This window comes from Dermacentor silvarum, chromosome 8 (assembly GCF_013339745.2).
Source record: "Dermacentor silvarum isolate Dsil-2018 chromosome 8, BIME_Dsil_1.4, whole genome shotgun sequence".
In the NCBI taxonomy this organism is placed as follows: Eukaryota; Metazoa; Arthropoda; class Arachnida; order Ixodida; family Ixodidae; genus Dermacentor; species Dermacentor silvarum.
Window position 1 is genome coordinate 20,819,317 of NC_051161.1, and position 24,409 is coordinate 20,843,725.

The 24,409-nt window shown below is 43.6% G+C and overlaps 1 protein-coding gene across 6 annotated transcripts in view; it reads left to right on the plus strand.

The window, feature by feature from the left end:
- The first annotated feature begins 1,234 nt into the window (after positions 1–1,234).
- LOC119460765 (myotubularin-related protein 9-like) overlaps positions 1,235–24,409 on the plus strand; it is a 49,562-nt gene continuing 26,387 nt past the window's right edge. Inside the window, exons 1-9 of one of the 6 annotated variants that reach the window (XM_049673077.1) lie at positions 1,235–2,004; positions 2,244–2,297; positions 6,525–6,687; positions 7,070–7,229; positions 7,325–7,476; positions 8,652–8,780; positions 14,342–14,498; positions 14,632–14,736; positions 19,968–24,404. In XM_049673077.1, coding sequence (XP_049529034.1) covers positions 1,625–2,004; positions 2,244–2,297; positions 6,525–6,687; positions 7,070–7,229; positions 7,325–7,476; positions 8,652–8,780; positions 14,342–14,498; positions 14,632–14,736; positions 19,968–20,863 — 2,196 coding nt within the window. In that variant the 5' untranslated portion in view covers positions 1,235–1,624 and the 3' untranslated portion in view covers positions 20,864–24,404. Of the gene's footprint in view, positions 2,005–2,243; positions 2,298–6,147; positions 6,336–6,524; positions 6,688–7,069; positions 7,230–7,324; positions 7,477–8,651; positions 8,781–14,341; positions 14,499–14,631; positions 14,737–19,967; positions 24,405–24,409 lie in introns of those variants that run through there. The other 5 variants (XM_037721848.2, XM_037721849.2, XM_049673078.1 and 2 more) reach the window with 5 other exon arrangements.

Sequence of the window (24,409 nt, forward strand, 5' to 3'; positions counted from 1 at the left end):
GCCATTGAATTCTGGTGGGAAAAAAAATTTAAAAAGAAGAGCGAATGAATGAATGAATGAATGAATGAATGAATGAATGAATGAATGAATGTAAACGTCGACATCTGCAACAACACATTATGATGCAATTGTATCCGTTGTTAAACAATACTACTATACTACTGCTACTATACTAGTAGTAGTATTGTTTAACAACGGATACAATTGCACCATAACGTGCTGTTACAGATGTCGACGTTTACATTCATTCATTCATTCATTCAGTAGTAGTAGTAGTAGTAGTAGTAGTAGTAGTAGTAGTAGTAGTAGTAGTAGTAGTAGTAGTAGTAGTAGTAGTAGTAGTAGTAGTAGTAGTAGTAGTAGTAGTACAACAACAGCAGCAGCAAGACAGCGCGTATGCGGTTCGCATATCCGGAGAAAGGTAAGGAAAGTGTAGCATGTTGCGCGATGTTAATATCCCGTGTTACATACATACATACATACATACATACATACATACATACATACATACATACATACATACATACATACATACATACATACATACATACATACATACATACATACATACATACATACATACATACATACATACATACATACATACATACATGCTGGTACAACAGGGTGCCGTGTATTAGAGAAACGCAGCGAACTCAGGAAGGCAAATTTTAGTCGAAAATAGCACATAAAAAGAAAAGAATCATACATTGAAGTAGAATCGCAACGTTCCATGTGAGTCGAGCTCCCAAAAGCATTTCTCCCGGGAAATATTAAGAAAAACACGAAGTGTTACGTGGCCGCAAAAGTAGTTGTTAAATATCTGCAAGACATCAAAAAATAATTTCCGAAAGAAAGACGACAGACAGAAAGAAAGAAAAGTAAAAATTTTGTCGCAGTTTCACCCGAAAGGCGAAGCACCAATTGCGATAGCAAATTAGTAGAGAGCTATACGGAGTAAGGATAGTGGTTTTATCAGCTTTAGAAACTTGGACATGCAGCCGCACCAGCAACGCGCAGAACTGTTGTCGACGCCGTCGGCGTTTTGCCCGCGTTCGCAATATATATATATATATATATATATATATATATATATATATATATATATATATATATACGTATTTGGTGCCGCAGCTAAACGTCGCCTCCCGTCCCTCCACAGCCTTTCGCGCGACGGAAAAAGTTGCGTTTGCTCTCTATTATGGAAAGGAGGAAAGAAACGCTTAATTCTGCAGCCCTTCAGGGAGCACGGCGCAGAACGCGCGTTTGCTCTCCGACGTGCGTTCGCTCCCCGTGAAAGCGCGCGTCCCTCGCGCCCTTTCACTCGCACATACAGCGTCCGGAGCGCGGCGACGATTTTATCGCCGTTGACGTCATACGGAACCTCACGGTGACGGCGATGACGATGGCGACGCCGATGGCAGAAATCTGCTTTGAAGTGTCCATATAATTGCTATCGCAATGAAAGAGAAAAAGAAAAAAAAAACGCTACAAAAAAACTTCAAGCCACCTCTTTCTTCAGTTTGCGCTTGCAAATGTTACCATATCATTTTCTCCTACTGCTTACGGCCTACAGTGTGAAAACAATGGCTCAAGCTCGCGGGCAAAGCTTGAATCGTTCAATATGTGCCGAACGCAGTGCAACAAGTTGTTTTATGTTGTATGCGGCAGATATACGTATATGCACTCTGTGTCATTGTCCTGCAGTGAAATGCGAAAGCAAAACCCAAAACAGCAACGAAACAAGAATCGCACCGCGCAGGCACGCGCCCGCATTCGAAGGTGCGCGAGCTTCGTGGAAGGGATAAAAAAGAAAGCCGAAGACGGGCGAGCAGGTGCCGCGGGTCACGCGAACGCTGTAACTCAATCACGTGTTGTGAACGCATACTTGCGTCGCCGTGTCGCACTTCTACGTTCCGCCCAGTACTTCGTGCTGTTGTTTGTGCCTGCGACATATTCTGGAACCATGGACAGCCACAGCACGGAATCTACCTTGATCAGCAGGTGCGTCTTTCTTGTGTGTCGCTACGCGAGCGGTGTGAGTGTTTTCAGATTTTTTTCACCCGGCTGGCCTTCATCCAGCGGTGTCAAACGACGCTGGTGTTTCAACAATTTTCGCGCATGTTTCAAGCGCATGATGTAAGAAAGGGGACTTGAAATGTGGTACTGTGCTTGTTTACTGCAACGTTCCAAGAGCAGCTAATGCAACGCGTGCTTCGATTATTCTGCTTCAATCTGTGTAGGGATGGGTCCGTGTCTTACTCAAAGTCTCCGAAGAACAAACCAAGTCCCATCAAGTAAGTGTTCGGACACCAAGTTCGAAGGACTTGGCGCAGCGGTCGAGCGCGTGCGCGCTCCAACATTTGCGCTGAACATCTGAGGTCGCCGCAAAGAATAAGTAGAGACAGATAGGGGTGGGAGGTGAGACGAATGCAGTGCTGAAACTCGGAGGCTGAGTGTGTAGGCTTCACGGGAATTCGATTTCGCCGATTCCTTGCCCCGTAATATCTTTTGTATGGATTACCACAATTCCACTTGGTTTAACTTTGAATGGACGACATGGACGAATCTGGGAGGGGGGGGGGGGGGTGAAATTTCCGCGAACGATGGTTATTGTTGTCGGAAGGAATGATATATATACGGACATATCTTGTCGCTACAACTGCATTGTGGGATAAATTGTATATTAATTTTTTTCGCATTAATCAATATTGTTTTGTACATGAAAATTAGCGCTTTGAGCTAAAAATTGGGCTGTACCAATAAATAAGCAGAATGATACCGCTATCTAAATTGCGATTTCTTTGCTTGGGACGATAGAAAGGTCGCAGCTATATATAGACATAGAGCGCACGTCAAATTTCGAACACACCAGCTTTTCATTCGTTCTAAGTATATTTTTTTTTTGCGATAACAATTATACGGACGCTCGAGGCACGTTTGTGCCATTGCTGTTGGCGTCGTCGTGCTGTCATGGTATCAAGCGCATGTGCGGCTCACGCAGTGGAGTGTCCGAAGGTCTCCATATGAGTCGCGCAGTGCGTTTGGCTATATACAAAAGCGACGGAGCCAAGTGGAGACACCATTCAGCCCCACTAAATCAGCTCTGCAGCAGAGCCAGGGCAGCGTTCCACCTTCTGCCGCTGGCGTGAGCGTTTTGTGCACAAATAGCTAGCGTGAGTTACTGGCTGCTGTACAGCTGTGTGCACACCACACCGTGTTACATATGTACAATGGTCTGAGCGGTACGGACAGTACACGTCAAGCAACCGCCGTGTTCAGAAATGCACCTTAAATAACTTGAAGCGCATGCTTCACTTGATCTAAATGACGCCTGTCATGAACGCGCCAAGGGAAACGCAATGAGCGTTCTGGGCACGTTCACGCCAGGCGTCATTTATATCAAGTCAAGAATGGGCTTCAAGTTAAGATGCTTTTCTGAAAACGGGAGTAAATCTGCTATCCTTCAATTTCTTTGGCGCTCACCATGGTTTTCCTTCGATGACGTCTCGTGTACCATTGGGGCGCCACGCCTGCAACGCGGCCGCTGGCGGTGCCCCGAATATCGTGCCAGATTTTTGAGACGCCTTTAGCGCAACCGCCGCAATGTTAAACCTTGCTATCGCTTTCAATGCTTCGCCTTCTGACAAAACTACCATTTCTTTTATTACTCTCAGTAGTCTCAGTCATTCAAGCGCAGACGTTCAGTGCGACGTCACAAGCCGGTAGTGGCACGTACGCCTTGTACGGGTGGGTGTTACGCATTTCGCGCAGTTCCACAAGTTAGTGCTCGCATATTTGCGTCAAGAGCGTCAGAGAATCTATATTATGACGCCACAGTGAAAATAATTTCGTGCACACAATAAGGACTCATGAAATGTCTTGTGACGTCACTCTGCCGTTGATTATGCTTGGTGCGGTTTCAGAAACCGAAACTATGTCAATTTACAGTTCCCATTATAGTGGGAGCTGCGTTTTGACTCGTTGAACAATCGCACGCGCACAAGAAAGTTATCGAACGCATGGTATCTGCAACTTTGTTAATTTATCACTGAGCTTCTTTTTGTCCATATATTTATCATTATAAACACACACACGCCAGATGCGTGGTACATTGATGAAAACAGTCACTTCACTGAAGCAATGCTTACATCATCATCGGCCTATGTTTATGTCAATTGCAGTACGAAGACCTCTCCGTGCGATGACCAATTACCCCTATCTTGCGCTAGCTGGTTACAACTTGCGCCTACAAATTTTCTCATTCCATCACCCCACCTAGTTTTCTACCGTCCTCGACTGCGCTTCCCTCCCCTTGCCACCCATTCTGTAACTCTAATATTACCATTTCTCGGCGCTGGCAGCGCGGATTGGGTGCATATTTATTGGTGTGCAACACATAAGAGGAATTAGTTTTTTGCAATGCGTTCCAGAATGGCCCCCTCCGCGTATATGCTACGATCGGCCATGTGTCGCCTTGCAACGGAGCCGTGCCTCTTCTGTATATCTGTATATCATTTTTTTCCTTTGGCTTCTGAAGCGCGTGTTCTTTTACAGCGAAGCTGTTAGCCTCTAGTTGCGATTTTTCGTGTCCGTGTGCGCGACCTTTGCTCACACGAAAATGCAGGCCGATCCCGGAGACTGTGCAAAGAAGCGGGAAGCGCACAGTGTGCTGCATTTCCAAGAGGCCTCACATGACGTCATGAGGTGACATCATCACTTGACTGAAGACTGTCATCGCGTGACGTCACGTTTGACGTGATGACGTCATCAGGAGATATCGTCACGTGACGATGCCGTTATCACGTAACGTAACGTTTGACATGTGATGTCATCACGCGACCTTTGGTGTGATGACGTCATCACGCGACGTTTGAAGTGATTACGTAATCACGTTTCGTCATCATGTCAAACGGGACGTCACTACTTGGTCCCATGGGTTTTGGCACCAGCGATTATTAACGCCGGATTTTTCGCTTCATGGGCCATATAATGATTTCGCATTTATAAAGAATAGCCCGCTTAGCAGTTGTAGTGGCGACTTTCCGCAGCTTCACTGGTTATACACTTTCGCAGAGCCGGGATGGCGAGTCTGTTTTTTTTTTTTAGTTTTTTTTTTTTTTTTTTTTTTCATATTCTTCACCTCAAGGCTTGGCATAGAGGGTTCCTGCCAAGGGAGCGACCCCGCGCGCAATGCGGGAAGGCGGTTAGGTAGATGCCTTTTTAGCGGTCGCCGATCAATAAAAAATGGCACACTGTAACCGCTATTTTTTTTTTTGTAACTTATCTATTTGGGAAGTTATACTGGTTATACAGAGCGGTAAGCGGAAGTTCATGTTCATGGCTGGGCGGAGTTCATAGGCGGAGCAAAAGCAAAGCGCGCCCTTCTGGAACGTGCTGCAAGGAACTTCTCCCACATACATCATCTCTCTCAATGTGTCAGTCATCTCTAGAACACGAGACACTTATGGACGCACTTGCATCTAGGGTTCCCAAGCTGTTCAGCTCAGCGGAAAATAATAATAATAAAATTAAATTAAGCTGTTCAGCTCAGCGAAAAATAATAATAATAAAATTAAATTTAAATTAAAAGAACACGGTGCAAGATACACGGGGTTCGGTTGTCAGCTAGCTCTGACGATCGAACACCCTAGGTGATTTAATTGTATCTTGCGCCGTCTTTATACGCTAGCTGGGACACGGTATATAGTATACCAAGAGTTTGCCTACCTCTCTACAGAGTTCTCTACACCCGCAGCGGTATGTATATTCGCGAATAGCATTCTGGTGCCACAATGAATGACGTTTCTTCAAAAAAAAAAAAAAAAATCCCCTATTGAGCAACATACATCAAGGTCTACGCCCATCTATGCGACTACGCGACGTCGCGCAACGAAACCGAAACTTGTGTATAAACAATGCGCATGCATTTGGACTTTATTTCTTCGGCTAATATCAGCTTGAGGGACCCAAATGAATAACATTACCGCTGTATCTTGCGCCAAAAGGATTATTAAAGCAAGGCTTTCTTTACCGTGCCTTAGAGCAAAATATGTGACTGAGACCGATTTAGCTGACACCTAGCAGTTTTTGTTCCGGTTCTGGTACTGAATGTGGCTCGCTGTAAGTTGTAAGAACAGAATCCATAGTCACCTGAAGCCACAAATCAAGCCAGACGCGAATGACATATTGCGGTCTGTCTAACCTACCGCTTGTTTATGTTGCAATGATGAGTGTCGTAGGATGTAAACTGCGGGATTTTTTGGAGATACCTGTTTAAAACGTACCAATGCGTTGGTAAGCAGTCAACTTTATTGTGGAAGTACAGCTCGACGGTAAGCAGCGCGTTGCAGCTCTTGCCGGTTCCTGGTGGGCGTCACAGATGTTGCGGCACTGTTTGTCGCAGCTGCGGTTTCGCTCTATTGAATCTCTTCGCAAAATATTCCCCCTAATGCGTGGAATTATTTTCGTGCGTCAAACGTCGCTTTTTGCGGCTCTGATGTTTATCTTATTTGTACTCCTAGATCGAAGCGGAAGAAAATGGAGTTTGCAGAACTGATCAAGATCACCAAAGTTGACCGTGTAGTTCTGCACGCACCGCTCTGTACAAGCTTTTCGGGGACGTTATCTCTTTCGAGTCACCACTCTATCTTCTCGTCGCGCACTGATGACGATAAGGAGTTATGGGTACGTATCCACATGGTAACAAAGCTGTCATGAACAAGTTGACATAAATGTGCGAGGCGCGGATGTTCAACTACGAATATCCACGAGTAAATGCTGTGACACGTTGTCAAGTGTCGCGCACGTACAGCACTTCAGCATCGGACTTGGCAGATTCATCCGTGAAACTTCGCGTATGAACACTTCACAGCATGTAATAAACGATTACAAATCGATTGTTGCCACGCGAAAGCAATGGCTTTTCGCCAGTTTTATTTTTTTACACTCAAACGCACGCTATACATTGAAAAATACGTACTTGCACTGACATGCTGGTTTAATGTTTACGTTTCCGCCAATGGTGACTGCAACCTACTTCAGTACCCCCATTTGTTTGTTTTTTCAGTTGCTGCACAGGATGGTTGATACTGTCGAACGACGAATTGGGGCCCTATCTGGGTCACTGTTTTTGAAATGCAAAGACTTCAGGATAATTCAGCTCGATATCACTGGTGTTGAAGCTTGCAACAATGTCGCAGACACCATCGAGTGCCTGTCTGCATTAGGTAATGAAAAAGTCATTGTGACATAAACCATTATCTTTCGTTGTTGCAGTTAGTCCTGGGCATAACATTTCATGCCTCCTGTCTCTCCTCTGCAGATAACCCGAAATGGTTTCATCCGTTCTTTTACAATCCATCTTTTGTTATAATGGAGGATGGGTGGTCAGCATTCGCAACAGAGCAAGACTTTGCCAAGATCAAGCTCGTCTCGGACGATTGGAGGATATCATCTGTGAACCAAGATTTCTCGGTGAGAAGTTTGTGATATGTTACAATGACATGTTATGATATGTTATCCTGAGTAGTTGCCTAGAATTTCTTGAAAACTGGGCTCATTGGAACCTTAGTTTTAAATATTATTTAGGGGTCCATTTTACCTAATAAACTACTTGAAACCACTATGTATTTGTGTGCAAATAAATTATAGAAATTTCTGCTTACAACACGGCCTTATAGTTCCTTCACGGATCAGGCAAATTTAAAGAGAACCTCATGAGACCATTATGCCATTTATGTCATTTTGCTGGTGAGCATGAGGTCGAGGGTTCGATTCCCCGTATCAGCAGCCACATTTAGATGGGAGTAGAATGCATAATACTCGTGTACTGTGCTTTGGGTACGTCATAAAGGAGCCCAGGACACCAAAAATTTATTTGGTGCCACCCACTCTTGCATCTCTCATAGCGAGTGAGTTATATTGGGACATTAAATCCCACAATTTATTTCAGTTTATAAATATTTTGTCATAGACATTCCTTCCTAGCAGTCAGAGCCAAGGAGGACAGCTTAAGGACAGCAGCATGCATGAAAGTAGCCTAAAGGTGCTGTACATCTGAGAAGAGAAAATGTTAGTCACAGAAACGAAAAATCACTTAACTAATTGTGACTTCCTTCTTTCTTTCACCCCCTCCCTCCCTTTTTTTGTCATGGTAAAGTTGGGCAATAGCTCCCATGTATAGAAACTCTTGCTTAGTGCAAAGAGGTTCTATCAACCTTTTGCAAAAAGCCTGTCTAGTACCCTCCTCTTACAATCAATGACTTGGTTACCTGATCAGTTTCGTTAGAATGAACCGAACTGCAGCACAGCAGTGTCCTGACTGTACAGGGAGACTTTTTGTAGAGGAATGGCAGCTAGCTCTAATATGATGATTTCATGTGTGTTCAACACCACACAGGGATTATGAAGCCAGCAGCGATTAAATGAAGTGAAAAAAAAAGAGAGATTGTCATTACTCCAAGTTTGTATAGTAACAATATACATTCTTTTTTAGAGTATATCTGGTGGCAATGCCTTATGAGACTGATTTCTGCTGTAACGAAGCCTGGTCTAGCCTTCTCTGAGCTAAAGTTTATTTGTAACCCATTGCTTTAACTCTGCACCTCTTGATTCTTTGCTTTTCCCCCCTCGAATCCTGTTTTCAATAGGTCTGTCCAACCTATCCTGAACAAGTGATTGTACCAAAGAGGGTAGAAGACAGTGTACTGGTTGCTTCAGCTTCCTTCAGACAGATGGGCCGTTTTCCAGTGTTGAGCTACTTTCACAAGAAAGCAAAGGTCAGTGATATATGTATTGCATCGCTAAATCGGGGATATGTGTACGCCTTTTCTAAAAGGGACCACTGGTTGCAGCCATAGGGAATGCTGGGCTTTAGGTAGTGACCTGCCTGGTTATGTCACCAGTGACATCACATGATGTTAACTGCACTTTTAGCATTTTAGGTGTATATGTTAAAGGACCTCATAGTTAATGCCAAGCCTTCTACGTTGTATCCTGCAGCACATATGTTGCTTTTGAACATTATTGAACCCAATCGATCCATCAGTTAAGCATCCAGTAGCTGCTTGTACATATTGTTGCTTTGTTAGGCTGATGGCAATGTGTGTCTGTGGCTTCACTCTTAATCAGCTGCACCTTTGATGACACTTTTACACTTGCAATTTATTTCTGCTCGCACACAATATTAACAGCTTATCTGACAGCGTTGTGCTATTCTGAGGCAACTACTGTTGTATGCAGCTAAAATTATGCATCACTGTGTTGCAGCTGCTGCTGCTGCTTACTGCACTAAAAGGGCCATGGTACTTTTATGCCACACTCCCATCATTCCTTTTAAAGATGCGCAATAAAGTTTACCATGGAAAGAAAAAAACTACGGCCAAGGAAGAAAAAAAAATGTCGCAGTTTTACCCGAAATGCGAAGCATCAATTGCGATAGCAACTTAGTAGAGAGCTATACGGAGTAAGGATAGTAGTTTTATCAGCTGTATAAACTTGGACATGCAGCAGCACTACCAACGTGCAGAACTGTTGTCGACACCGTCACCGTTTTGCCCGCGTTCGCACCGAACGCGCGTGGCGTTGGCCTCTGGGGGCGGCTCAGAGGTTTTCGACGAGATCAGAACGGGAAGCTCGTCGAGCAGCGTAGGAAGTGAAGGGCCTAAGTAGGCCTTCGAGCACACGCGACCGTTATGCATTGCATGGTTCAATGCATTCTGTGCCAAGCTGAAGCGACACGTGCAAGATGACTGTCATCATCATCGTCAGTCTATATTTATGTCCACTGCAGGACGAAGGCCTCTCCCTGCGATCTCCAATTAACCCTGTCTTGCGCTAGCTGATTCCAACTTGCGCCTGCGAATTTCCTAAATTCATCACCCCACCTAGTTTTCTGTCGTCCTGGACTGCGCTTCCCTTCTCTTGGTATCCATTCTGTAGCTCTAATGGTCCATCGGTTATCCATCCTACGCATTACATGGCCTGCCCAGCTCCATTTTTCCCGCTCAATGTCAATTAGAATATCGGTTATCCCCGTTTGTTCTCAGATCCACACCGCTCTCTTGACTGTATATCTTATCAGATGACTATATCTTATCAAAGAAAATAGTAAAACAGATGAAGGTTCTCATTTTTAATAGCGGAGCTGTTTCAGCCGGGCCTAATGTGTCCACTGAATCCAAAAATGTGGGCCGATCCTGGCAGCAGTGCTGAAAGGGTCCAAGCGCAATGGCGCATACACCTGTGAACTAGCGAAGCTGAGCCTGGATAAGTCTAGCTAAGAATAGTGGGGACTAATTGCCTATCGATAGGCAATTGATAGCCAATCAATAGCTAGTCGATAATCGATCAATAGCCAATAAATTCCCGAAAATGCTGGGGATGACTTGGTAGTGCTCAGCCTAGCCCAAATACGTGGCCAATACCTTACGATAGCCAATCGGCAGCCAATGAATAGCTAATCGATAATGGATCAATAATCAATAAATTCCGATAACTTGGTAGTGCTTAGCCTATCCCAAATACGTGGCCAATATCTTGCAATAGACAATCAATAGCCAATCAATAGCTAATCGATAATCAATCAATAATAAATAAATTCCGGGAAATGCTGGGGATGACTTGGTAGTGCTTAGTCTAGTCCAGAAGCCAGGACTAGCTAGGTTCCCATCATCTCCGCTGTCTCTTTAGCATTGCGCAGGCAGTGCAAGCTACGCTAATTTGTTTTTTCCTTTTCCGCAAAAACGAACATTGTTTCCGCGTAAGGAAAAATAAATTATACAAAGAACCACTCCTCAAACCATTTCCATGTTACCGCTTTTGCGATCGCACTATTATCAGTGTCGATAATATGGCATTATTTTAGCGCTAAGGCCAGTTACTTTTTGCTTCAATGCATAAAACAGCGTTTTCCTCAAAAAGTTAATTGGAACGCCCATGAATTTTGTCGGGCACATTGAAAATTAATATCTCGAAACTGGTTCAGTCCTGAGAATTCGTTCCAAGTGGATACGCCTTGCGAACTCAGCGGCTATAATTCGTAGATTGAAAGATGTGCCGTAAAATAATTAAAAAGTTAATTTGCGTAATTATGTTAAATATTCAAGTAGGCGTTTTTACCATCCATTAGGCCATCCATGTCAGAATTAGCTTGTAACTACAAAAAACAATTAGCCTCCTTAGAGCGTCGTCACATTAATGCGAACACAAGAAATCCTGAGATATTGTCAATTCCATACTTCAGAACACTCTATAAGCATCAGTCGTTAATACATGACCCACCATTCACTTTCCACAGATACAAAAATGGTGGTAATTTCAGTAAGAAGGAACTCAGCTGACACTTTGGTCACTTGTAATGTATCTGATGTGATTATTATTCTGCCTTTCTGTATGGTTCTGAGCATATAATGTAAATCCTGTTTCGTTTTCTTAGCAAATGTTGATCTTGTAAAATTCAGTCTCATGCTATGTTGTATAGCTGGTGCTGCGTTGTTTTGTATAGCTAGTATTGTTATTGTAGTGTTGTTTAAAATGCATTCTGTTAAAACTTTTCCAATTCTGTTAACTCGCCGTTACGCAAATATTCTTTGCCTTTCCATTCATAGCTATTTCGTCTATGAGGAATTCCAGCGATAGCTGGAAATATATGTGAATTATTTTGCATGTGTGGTCTTTCGGGTCATGTCAAGCTACATATGTAGCTTTTAGTCCAAAATGACCGTCCAGCATGTAAACTGGACGATAAATTTATTTGATTGATTTCGTCGGACACTTTGAAAATTATTATCTCGAAACTGGTTTAGTCCTGAGAATTCGTTCAAGTGGATACGCCTTGCGAACTCGGCGGATATAATTAGTGGATTGAAAGATGTGCCATGAAATAATTAATTAAAACGTTAATTAGCGTAATTATGTTAATTCTTCAATTAGGCGTTTTGATTTCTCGGGGAAGTAATGGCCGCCTCATCGAGTAGTTTAGATCAAGGATTGTAACTGTGCTATCTGCCACAGGCAATCTTTAAAAATTTGGTTCAGCTAAAATGAAACGCCCTGTATATTTGCATGCTAAATGACATCATAGAACCATATCGTACAAATCAAGGTAAGTACATGCGCACCACCAGAAAAATAGTAGCACAGGCAATGGGCCGGATTACTGATGTTCCCGTGGGAGAAACCAAGATTTCGGCCTTTTATTGCTTATATACTCAGCTGATTAAACCTCGAGAAGGTGAGGCTGACAGATACGGTACAATCTGTAAGTAAAAAAAAAGGAATTTTTTCTTACAGGGCGGGCCTGGTCATGCACACGCGGGCCCTAGCTAAGCTTAGTAATGAACGCCCGGGCCCGGGCCGGGCCCGGGCTCAGTAACACGGGCCCGGGTCGGGCCCGGGCTTGGAACCACGGGCCCGGGCCGGGCCCGGGCTGGTCTCGGTCACCTACGCTCGGGCCCGGGCTGGGCTCGGGCTTTGTATTACGGGCCCGGGCTGGGCTCGGGCCTCGTAAAGCGGGCCCGGGCCGGGCTCGGGCCGAAAAATGCAGTGCAGTGCTCTACCTCACGGCGACGCCGACGGGAGAAATCCTCTTTGAGTGTCCATATAATTGCTATCGCAAAAAAAAAAAAAAATAAGACAGCACACTGCTCTCTGTAGCCTCAAATGGTCTGCAGCTGGCTTGTTTTAGACATTTACCTACAGTGCGAACAAATCAGACTGGACACAAAGAAAGGATGACATGATGCAAGCACTGGCTCACGTCTGGAAGAAGTTTATTCCTAATAAATTACATATAAATGAAAAAAACTCATGCATGCACAAATCGACAAAACTGGAACTGCCGACCAAAAAGATTGCAACACACGATAAAGTCCCACTAGAGACAAGATTGCAAGTTAAATCCCTGTGTGCATCGAGGAAGTGTATTTCTCTGCTGTATAGCGCTGTTGGCCCACCGACTTTTGCATGTGTTGCCACTTCTTTTGATATCATATGCCTCCGCTCCCAGGTGGGCTTTCTTGTCCTTGTTCTTGCAAAGCATACACGTAGAATCAAATACAGCCACACAATTACATGCTGAGTAATGTGATGCCAAATGTGCCTGACCTGCATTCTTCAATCTAGAAAAATGTTCTTGCTACTCATATTGATGCATCGACCTGTTTGGCTGACGCAATGCTTTCTGCGTGACAGCAGAGTCTTATAAACCACATTGTCTCTGCATGGTGCAAGTCCTGACCTTTGTCTCATCCTGTGTATGCTGCAAGTTTTTTGGTTGGCATGTGTGTGAGCTCTTTCATATATATGCGATTTATTAACAGTAAACTTCCAGTCATGAGTCAGCACTCGTGTCGTCCTTCCTTCGTGTCCAGTCTGTTTTGTTTGCGCTGTAGCTGAAGATGTGAATGTACCAACTCGGGGCCAACTAGCTACAGTTTTGGACCAGCACAGTAGGGTTCTTTTTATGTTGCCAGTTTAGCAGTAGAAAGGAAGCTCGTAATACAGTCTGTATTCCAAAAGCGAACATCGCACTTTGTGTGCCTGAATGTATGCTGCTGAGTTATTCTATTGAGAGTTTTCAAACTCGTCAGAAGATCCATGCGCAAAACTTTACTGTTTGAATGAAAGGTAGTGCTGCACCGATATGCGTGTATGAGACAATTAGACATACATGATATTAGCACCTAACTTTGTTTCACTTAAGCATCTCGTCTCACTTTAGGAGATTGCAATCAATGTATCGACAAATTATGATGATCAACTAAGAAACTACGATGCTGTGAAGAGTAAGGGAAAGTTTTTTGTCACCATTATGGCCAGCACTACTGTCAAATTACTGCACCAAGGTCCGAATCTGAGCTTGTTAATATAGGCATTATCTTGGGCCAAACTGAGCCAAGGTGAGTGGCAAACACACAACACTCTTTGTGTTTGTTTCCCACTTGCCTTGTCTCGTCTTTTGCAGTGCTTTGTTTAAACATACACGGACAAAAACAGCAAAAATGGTCGTTGAGCTTTATGGCTCTGTTGAATTGAATAGAGTCTATGAAATATGCCTATGCAAGAACTTCTGCAGAACCCATGCCACCACCTATTGTATCCACTGGTAACTACGAAGCTCTTCTATGTGCTCAGTTGGCCAAGAATCCTGCTAACAGCACCAAAATATGCTCAGCGAAACTAGTTTGTCAAAAGCAAGAAAAAATGTTGGCCAGAAATGCACTGAGCTTGTCTGATGCCTTTAGAGCATTAAGAAGTGCAGAGAGATTGGCCAGCACATGTTACGGGTCTGTGTGAAGCACACTGTCTAAATGGTTTATGTTCTCACTGCTCCCTGCAGACGGCACTCATGAGGTGCAGTCAACCATTGGTTGGAACCACAATGCGGCGTTGTAATGGTGATGAAGAGCTGCTCAAATCTGTGCTGATGGGTGGAAAGAAGGGGTTCATCATCGACACCCGAACACAGAATGTTGCTCAGCTAGCAAAAACAAAAGGTAAATCTATATGTGCAACATGCCGCAATTCTCCCTTTTTCAAGTCCAATGCACCAGCTTCCTGAAGTCATGCTCCATTGTGATGTATGTGGCACTTGTTTCTTGAACTAAGTTGCACATTGAAAACTTTTAGGTGGTGGCTGTGAGCCTGAAGTGCATTACCCTATGTGGACACGCCTGCACAAGCCAATCGAGCGCTATACAGCCCTCTTGGAGTCCCTCTCCAAAGTGGTGGAAGGTGAGCCTCGAGTTTTGATCGGTGTTTCCTCGCACATTGGTGTGCTGCTCATAAGTTTTTATTCAGATATGGTAGTAATCCTCTTTGCCCTTATCTAGTTGAAGGCCTTTAGAACAGAATTAGTCTAGGGGTGTTCATTTGCCAGGCGAGTACATTTTCATGCTTAAATGGTGGCGTGGGCAAGGTTCAGGCAAGGTGCATAATAGCGGCTTGACCAGTGCCTGCTGTAAATTGAGCGTAAATAGATGTTGCAAAAATTTTACAAAACACATGGAAGTATACATAGTTCAGCAAAATTTACTCACTCACTCACAAATTATATTTTTTGCTAAGAGCTTACTAGGGCTCAGTCTCACAAATATTTTAATCAGCCGAGCTCACTCAAACTCGCATTCACCAAAGTTCTATTGAGCCGGGCTCACTCATACTCCAACTCTCCAGAATTCTACTCATGCGGGCTCACTCGGACTCACTCATTGGAATCTGACTGAGGCAGGTCCACTTGGCCTGGCTCTCACTCGTTCAGGCTTTCTCGTGAATTGAACACATCAAATAATGAAAGACCATCATGCGATAACTAAATATAGCACATGCAGACGGATTGCAAATAGGAAAACATTTATGAAAATGCACGCACCGGAGTCTTAAACATAAAAGAAGATCCTTATTTTATGTGCATCACAATGCTTTGTAAGACATAAATATGACGCGCAATCTTCCCAGTGCTGAAAGTATTTCGCTTAAGGATAAAATCTGCTAGGTGGATCTTTAAAGATGATCGAAATTCTTATTTGTGTTTTCTTGCAAAAGTGTGTGCAGCGTGTGCGTGCATTTTTGGCACCTCAAGAATTTCTGTTATTTCTTTCGGGCACTGTGTAGCATGAAGGCCTGCCTCGTAAACAAAAGCGGACTCTGCTAACATTGTGCCCAAAGAAAACTTCACTTTATCTAATGTCACTTCTTAACTACGATTTACTGTAGCAGTGCAGATGGTCTGGTGCACTGTTTTGCTTCTTGAGTTGTCGGACATAGCACAAGGCGTTGAGAATTTCATAAGTTCTTGTCGGTCCAAAAATCAACAGTACTTTCGTCTATGACACCACGTGCCATAAATGCAGATTCGCAGCTCCAGCAGCGCCACTGCTTACGTCCATATTTGCTGTCAGTTGCACTGAACGCGAGCACCAAATGTGGAGGACAGAAAAAACTGGAAGCGTAACGTGACCATCTTGAAGCCAGTCATAAAAATATAAAGACTCATGGGAAATAGGCCCTCACCGCCTGATACGCAAGCGGTAATTTCTAGCCACTGAGAGCGTGGAATGAATGGTTGTTTCTTACGAAGTATAAGTGTAAAGTGTGTGGAGATGGGTTTGCACTAGGCTCACCCTACGAGCGACGGTCAGGAAAGGGCACGACACTCCTCCACTCCGCAATGCACAAAGGTGCTACGGTAGGGTTCGTTGACTCTCCGACACGGTGCAGAGAAGGCCCTGGAGTCAGTTCCCCAACAGACACTGGTTTATTCACCCAAGATACAGCACAATGCGACAGTCACGGCACTTACGGGCAAAGGCACACCGCAAGACCGATAGAGTCCGCGAGCCCGCTACGCTAGTGCTAACCGGGTAGTGGTCCGCCAAGCGCGAGAACGAGGAGTCGGGAGAACGAAGGTCTCATGTAACCACCTCGTTGTGGGCCTGTGAGCATCTGTCGCGGCGATGAGGCGCTCAGTGGAAAAGAGCTCAGGTGGTGAGGGTGCCCGGGGGCTGCCAGTTGGGAGGCCAATCAGGGCGTGTCCCTGTGACGTGTTCTCGCGCGGCAACTCAATCCCGGGGAGGGAGAAACACGGTTTGTGCGGGAAATAGCTCCGGCGTGCTAGCCACGTTCGCCATGTTATCGTTGCGGTGGCAGTTCCCGGAGATCGAGCTAAGCGCCACGCCTGAGCTGGGGGACAAGGCGCGGGAAGGCACCTCGATCCCCACAAGTGCACTGCTTCACATATTCTCATTTCCTATGCATTGCATCAACATACAATTTCCTTATCAACACAGTCAAGAGTTCATTTCAATATGCTCCCAGAATACTGTAACTGTGCTCTGAAACACCAATAAAGCTGTTCTCATTCAAAATTCTGCTGGGTTTTACGTAACTTGAAGTAATCTCACAGAAAAACTGATACATTTCAGGCAACTAAGATAAAACATTCATTGCTTGTAGTCATTCAGTTTCTTATACTACCTAAAGATCCATTTCAAACATGCAAACTTGTTAAAATTTGTTTTAGAGACTATCTTCTATTGCAAATAATTTAAGGCACGCTCGGAAACACCCAATGAGGTTTCCATCACATCACAATCTTTATTTATCCGTGCTGCAATTGGCCACATGGTTGAGTAGTACACCTGAGAGTGCGTGGTGAGAATGGATGGTGACAAGGGCGCCGCTAACAGTTACCGCGTACCACACCGCATTTTGAAAAGGTCGGGCAACCGTGGAGAGCCTACAGGGTCTACGCCTTAAGAGTCATCGCTCAAATAGGCCCCGAAGAGAAGGTAGTGGGGTGGTGTTAGAGGAGGCTGGCTTGCCAATGCTGGCAGCATGGCGTCATGCTTCCTCCACTTGTTTTCCTTCCACCATGGCACCAAAGTGTACTAGCGAAAGCTACATCGCCGAAGTTCAATCGAACTACAATTCACGAGAGCACAGGAGTATCACTCATTATAGCAATTCCCACAAGCGTAGATGCGCAGCATGACCAGCAAACGACCAGTGCCATAATTTCAGTCATCAGTTGTGCTTATTGCCAGCCAGTGCGGCCTCCGCTCGAAAGGAAGAGTGCCAATGCTCATCCAGACAAAACGGTAGCGGTCGAGTGAGCACTGAGCAAACCAGCCAAATTGGGAAACTCGACTGGTGGTGATCACACTCGGTCCTCAAAGCACCATAGCCCACAGAGCTGTCGCATCTAGCTCTCTAGCAAGGGTGAAAGGGAAAGCCTGCGCAGCACACACTATGTGCATGTTCCCGGATGTTGTGCGCTTCATTGCGAACATTCCCCGACATCCCTTCTAAACCTGCCTCCAGCGTTCCGCGAAGGTGCGAATACTAGTAGGAAAATGAGAAGCAGAGGAGATACTGGGAGGGGGGGGGAGTCGAAGTGGGGCATCAGTCCACTGTCCAGACTTAAGGGCATCAACTTGTGTTGCTGGTGCTGCGCTAAGGAGGTGCGTAAAACTGATGCATGTGGTTGCTGCAAGGGGCGGGGAGACACTGGGGAGGGGGTTGTGTGACACAGAGCTGGACGACAATGCAAACAACCGACGCAACTTTTTTTTTTTAATTTAGGCACTCGTGTGATGTACGCAGTGCACTGCATCATGTTGCCCCTGTCACTTCAACATTAGCAATGTTCTAATTTCTTGGTCATCAAAATAAGCTGGACTCGCTCACAAAAGAATTTTGCTCAGGGCTCACTCGGATTCAAATTCACTGAAATTCTACTCGGCCGGGCTCACTCGGATTCATACTCATGACTGAGTTTGCCGACCTATAGAAATATATGTGATAAATATAAGCTAGTACTTATCTTTACATTGTGCTAAAACAGCTCTGTGTTTCCAGCATCCCTCTAATTTGCTCGCTGAGATGAAATTGTTTTGGAAACAGCATCTTTCTTTGGATTTGAAAGTAAGACCAGGTCTTTAAATTTTTATTGCAAGTCCCTCTAGAATGTGACGTAGACTGCCTAAATGGAAATCTTTACTGGCTGCATTGTTGTCATTACTAGCACTACTGTAGTACTAGGCTGTGCTACCACCACTATCAAAAACAATGGCGTATCTGATAGTACTAACCACCAGCTCTCATGCTTCTGTGTGCGACTCTCATGGACGAAAACTATGTCTAAAAATTAGAGTTTTTGTGTAGCCATCACACAAAGCTGTTTGACTTTGTTCGTAGGCCTGTGATATATAGCACATGGTAGAGTGAATAATGTAGTGTGGAAAGTTAGCCTGAATTTGGAGTTTGTGTGCTTGTCCACTGTTCCTATAGTCTCCAGTTTGTCAGTTTATCTGCACTTTACTTTTATACGTTCCTCATATTCCAGTTCATTTCCATGAACCCTCTGTTTTTAGGTTTGGTATCTTGATGTTTGGAAAGTTCGTGTGTTGTGTTGCATATGTTCACTGGAAGCATGAACTACACGACACTGTGGTCCATATTTGCCTTTAATAGAGGCACCTGGTGTGTTTTTCACTGGTAAAACAGGGACTCAGCTGCACTTTCTTGTGTAAGTTTGTGGCTTCAACTTTTCTTTGCAATAATCGGTTATTTGTTAGGACTAAATGGCAGAATGTTTATATAGACATTTCGCTGCAGATTACAGTAACTTCCGTGCCTGGATAGTTCAGCACATTCTGTATCTGTGCCTGTTAGGCACATCAAGCTTTGTAGTTATTTGGCTGTAGAAGTTTTCCAACATGAACATAACAATCTTCTAGTAGTAATGTGTAAATATTCATGAAATTACAGGTTCTGCAGCTTTTTTGAGAGAAATATGTAATGTAGGACTAAGGAAATTGTGATGCTGTGCATTGACTTCAGCAGGGTTAGCATTCTTTGCTGTAGTGCAAAGTGAAAGACTGACGGCCGTGAAAAATTTTTGTTGCTTCTGATTGCAGGCACAGTGGCGTCATCTTAAGAGCTTGAGATAAATGCAACGGGTCATGACTTACCAGTCAATCTCAGTGAACCTGAGCGATATGATGGGACTCACCAGTAATCGCGACAAACGGAAATAGGGAGCTGTAAATGTGTTGCTTTGGTGGGAGATATTAATGACCTGTCATCTTTCTGCAGCAGATAAGGAATATAATGTGTCAGTGCGGAGGTCAATTGTTTTTCTTCTCACGAATGAAATGAGGAAGAACAGATTACACTACTTCGACTTTTTTTCGCAGTTTCTCATTGGGTGACTTGTGCCACTGGAGTCGAACTTTACATTTTGCTAAAGTTGGGCTTTACTTTGTTCATTTCTTTGCAGTCCTTTCTCCACTCTGAAATAGTACGCTTAGTGAATAAGCACAGCTAAAAATGATGAGTTCTTAGGTTGTGGGCTCCGGGCAACTTCACTCTTGACTTACAGCAGTCTTTCTCTCTCACTGCTTTCTTTCTTGCCCTTCTTTCTCCTTCTATATTTTTTTCTCTTGGTTTGCTTGCCTCTTGAGAAATCTACCCGCTGAGTGACGGAGTAAGCACTAGCCCGAATGGAGCAGTGGCGTTAATGAGCAGCTTGCCGTTTGTGTCAAGATGGAGAGGCAAGTTTTTATTTCACTTCTGCCCGAGAGGCCAGACCCGCATGTTCCTCTGCTTGGCACTGTGTAATCTGCCTCTTGGAGAATGCATCGTCAATTTCGGTTGCGCTTGTTTGATGCATGTGTATCTTCACTTATACCCTTCCCTTTTCTTCTTCTGTTGGAATTGCATAGATTGCCCGAGCGTAGCATCTCGAGTCATCGCTTACTGTAATGTGCTGAGTCATCGCTTACTCGATATTCCGATTCATTGCTTCTTGTTGCACTCATACCTCACTTACCCAGCCCCTCCCTTTATTTTTCTTTGGGATAACATCAAGTGCTTAACTTGCTACGTTATCCTCCTGAGGCCCAGGAAAAACACTAGCCACATGATAAATTTTATAGTCAATTTTTATTGCCAAGCAGTCTCTTACAAACCTGAAAAAATTCACAGCTTGACCGAATGGCACACGTACATATGCACAGCATCATTTCCATGTACACAGGCAAAGAGATTATCTTTCAAATCTATTCAGGTCAAAAGAATTCTCTTCTGTTGTACTTCACGGCGTTTTTCTTTTTCCCTTTGTTTTTTTGTCATTGCTGATGATAGAATAGTCTCACTTAAAGTAGTATCAATTGTCCTAAATACTGGGGGTAACAAGAAGGATCCGCATGGATCTGGCTTCAAGTTAGAGCTGGATAATTTTTATTATCGCTTCTGGTTCAATTTTGAAAAAAAAAAAAGCTCATGGTCCATGTGGATGGACATGAGGTCTCAGGAGGATAATGGAAAGTTATTGCCCATTCCCTCTCTCTGGGTCTGAGTTGTCAAAAGAAACTCAACGAAGTGTTGTTTATGTATAGTTAGCGGGCAATGCCTCATTGTGAGAGCGGAGAATTCATCAGCTGAGCATCAAGAATCACTGCACCACTATGCATTCTGCTTTGTGTTTTGGGGTTGGGCGAGGTCTCGCTAAAGCATGATGACTCAGGATATTATACTTTCTTTTTCTTTAATCTTTCTTTTTTTTTGTCTGTATCTTGAAGCATGGTTTGCATGGCATGTTGTTGAAAGGAAGCTGTGCACAATCAATGTATGTGTGTGGTGTGGTTAATGTCTACATTGGAATCACTAGTACTGGAGTTTGCAAGCACCCTTTCTTTTAGAGGAAAATGACAACAACATAGTACAGGGTAATTGCAACATTATTTCGCCAACTGTGTTCTCTTACAAATGGATGTGAGTGGTTAGCAACCGATTCCTACATAAATCAACTTAGGCCATCAGAAAATTAGTAATAGCAAGTTGAACATAATGTGATTGAACTGCACAGTGATGTGATGGACACGCATCTATGTAGTTGATGCACAGTGTGTTAGGTTAGGTTAGAGAGAGTGCCTGATTATTATTCAGGCAGAATTAACCTCCGCATTGAGCCATTCTTTTGCGCAAAATTAAGTGATACAACTCATCATAAAGACATCCACTGAAAGCGCGTGGACACAAATTTCGTTGGTTAGTTGCAAGAACCATAACAAAGGTTTCTGATCCTTTACGAGGATCGCATCTAGAACCAAATGCGATGAGGAAAAACCTGCCAAATGATATCTTTTCTCAATTTCGAAGCCGATGAATCCAAGCTGACTGAGATTACCAGAAACCTGTCGAAGTTGCTACCCTCGTGACATTATTCTCGTGCGAGAATTGTATGATATTGTGTACTTTTGTGTGCCATCAAGGTTCTCTTGCATGAAATGCACTGCTTTGAGCCCCCAAAATAAACTTAGTGGGAGGGCTTATTAGAGGCTCAGATAAGCTCATGGGGGCATAGCTACTTATAGTCAGGTTCAACAGTTGAGCAGGCAGCTGTCATTGCAGCTCTGTTAGCTTACATGGCCTCCATGATATTGTGTACTCAAAATTTTTCATACAAATGGTTCTTGCCTGTGTGGAATTGAGATGCAAGAATGACGTAAAGTTGTCACACGAAACTGTACATCACATACTGGTACTTTTGACGTCCACTGCTGTGGTCCTCAAAGGGGTGTGCACTGTAAGAAAAAAAAAAGTTTCAGCCCCAAAATTTCTCACTTGCACTCTTTATTAGCTGGTTTTGAGGCCTTTGTAACCGATTGGAGGTATGATCATTGCTAGTATACATACTGATTAGCTATTCCCTCTCTGTGACATGCTTTGTACTGTTGTAAATAAATTGAATGTGAACTTAACAATGCAAACACGAGCTCAAGAAATGAAAGAACTGAATTGGTGCACTTTGCATAAGAATTTGGTTCCTTTTCCTGTAAAAATAACAGCGTATCGCTTGTTAAAGTTCTAAGCAAGAGTAGAAATATGTCGTTAACTTCAAGTGCAATCTTCTGATACGGTTGTGATTAATTTTCCTGTTCAGGATTCATTTGTGTATAACAGTACAGAAAACATGCAATTTGCTGTGACCTTCCTTTTCTCAGTGTGATGAACTTAAGTATTCCTGGAGTCGTGCATTCCTCTGCTCAGAAGCGGTCCATCTTCCTTACAGTCTTGTGAAAGCAGTTGATCACTACGTGGGGCTAATATTACATAATTCTTTGTGGATTATTTTTTCTTTCTTCACTATCTTAAATTGTTATACATTTAGGGCCTAAACTTCATCTTGTTTATTCTTTTTGAAATATTCACGGTACATTTTTTTGCATTCTAGCATCATCAACCATATGAAATAAGCCTCAAAGCACAATCGGGTTCTGTCGCAGAAGCGCGTTTGTAGACAAAGCTGTAAGAAAAGTCACTATTTATTTATTCTTTGCAGTGCAGGCCATCTTTATGTAGATGTAAAGGCAGTTTACTTTGTGACGTTTTAATTGGAAGGTTTGAAACTGAGACTAAAATGCAGTGTCAGCTAAGGGTACATGCCATGAAACACTTTTGCAACACACACACACGAACATGTTGTCTTTCTTTTCAGTCATGCTAAATTGTTCAGTCAGTATCAAATGATGTTGTTTAGGTTGTTATACTATATCTTCCTGTAGAAGAAGCTGTGTGAGTGCAACTAAGCACAGCAGTCCGCAAGGTTGCCTAATGACATGCACTAGGGATATCCTCATGGCCAATATAATGATGTCAATAAAGGTGTTATAAATCATTCAAAAGTTGAACAGCACCAGCATTAGAGCTTCAAGGCCAACTGCAACGAACATTAACTTTGGCTAAATTTGTTATAAATGAGTAGTGCGTGCATATCACAACCAACCTTGGCATAGCCTAGCTGGTATTTGTATAGATCTTTTTGTTAGCGGCCTTTAAACAGCGCCTAAGCTGACGATGCGTGCACCTGGTGGTGTCACTGTGACGCAAGTTCCAGCATGCCATATCCGAGATTTCTCAGTGCACCGTGGGCAGCCACAGGCGCTCAGGCTGGCGCAATGCCTGGAGAACCACGGAGACGAATCAGAGCATGCGGTAGTCGTAGTATCTCACACGGCGAGAGGGCTCGTTGTGCCACCCTGCACTGGCCGCAGTATCTACGCAACGTAGCAGTGAGACTTCCGAGATTGAGGAAAACATGCCGAGAAGCCACGCATTAGGTCATGCATTACTTCCAGTGAGCGGTAATGGGGGCCTTTTTTTTTTGTTTCAATTTCAATATCAAACTGAGCATTCTTGCGAGCTTTTTGTAATGCTTCCGCTCGTGTTTCAAACGTCAAATTACACACGGAGGCCCTTCTCTATATCTACATTATCTTAATCTAAACTTTTTGTGCTCTACAAAATTTCATTGTAGTTGGCCTTTCAGGAAGGCACAAAATAATACAAGGTGGCCATGAGGCACTGCACATACAGTCGACTCACATTGAATTAAAACTAAAGATGTTCTGTTTGAATTGACAAAAGCTTTGATTATCTAAAGTTGAACAAAATATGGCCCCATATGGAATTATGCATAAACATGTACAAGTATAGGCACTCATTCGCTTTCGAACAAATGTGTCGCCAGACAAGACGGATACAAGAGTTTATACCCAAATAATCATGCCATATTTTCTGTCCTGAATGTCAAGCATGAGCACATTTTGGCTACTTATGCCTTATGAATGTCTCAAAATTAGCTCTATCTTGCAAAATCCTTCTGCCCCCGAGGAGCCAAATGTTTGTATTAGCAGAAACCGTTGCTTGATTTGTTTGGACTAAGAAACTTTAAAGTGCAATAAAAACATAACAAAAACAATAAGATTTGTGTTGAGTAATGTTACGTTAGTCTGAATTAAGTACGAAAAGTTTACTGTGTACACACAGCAAGAATTTCACTGCCCAGTGATAATTCCAAGAACTGCAGAGTAATTACATGTTATCCACTCTTTTAATTTCA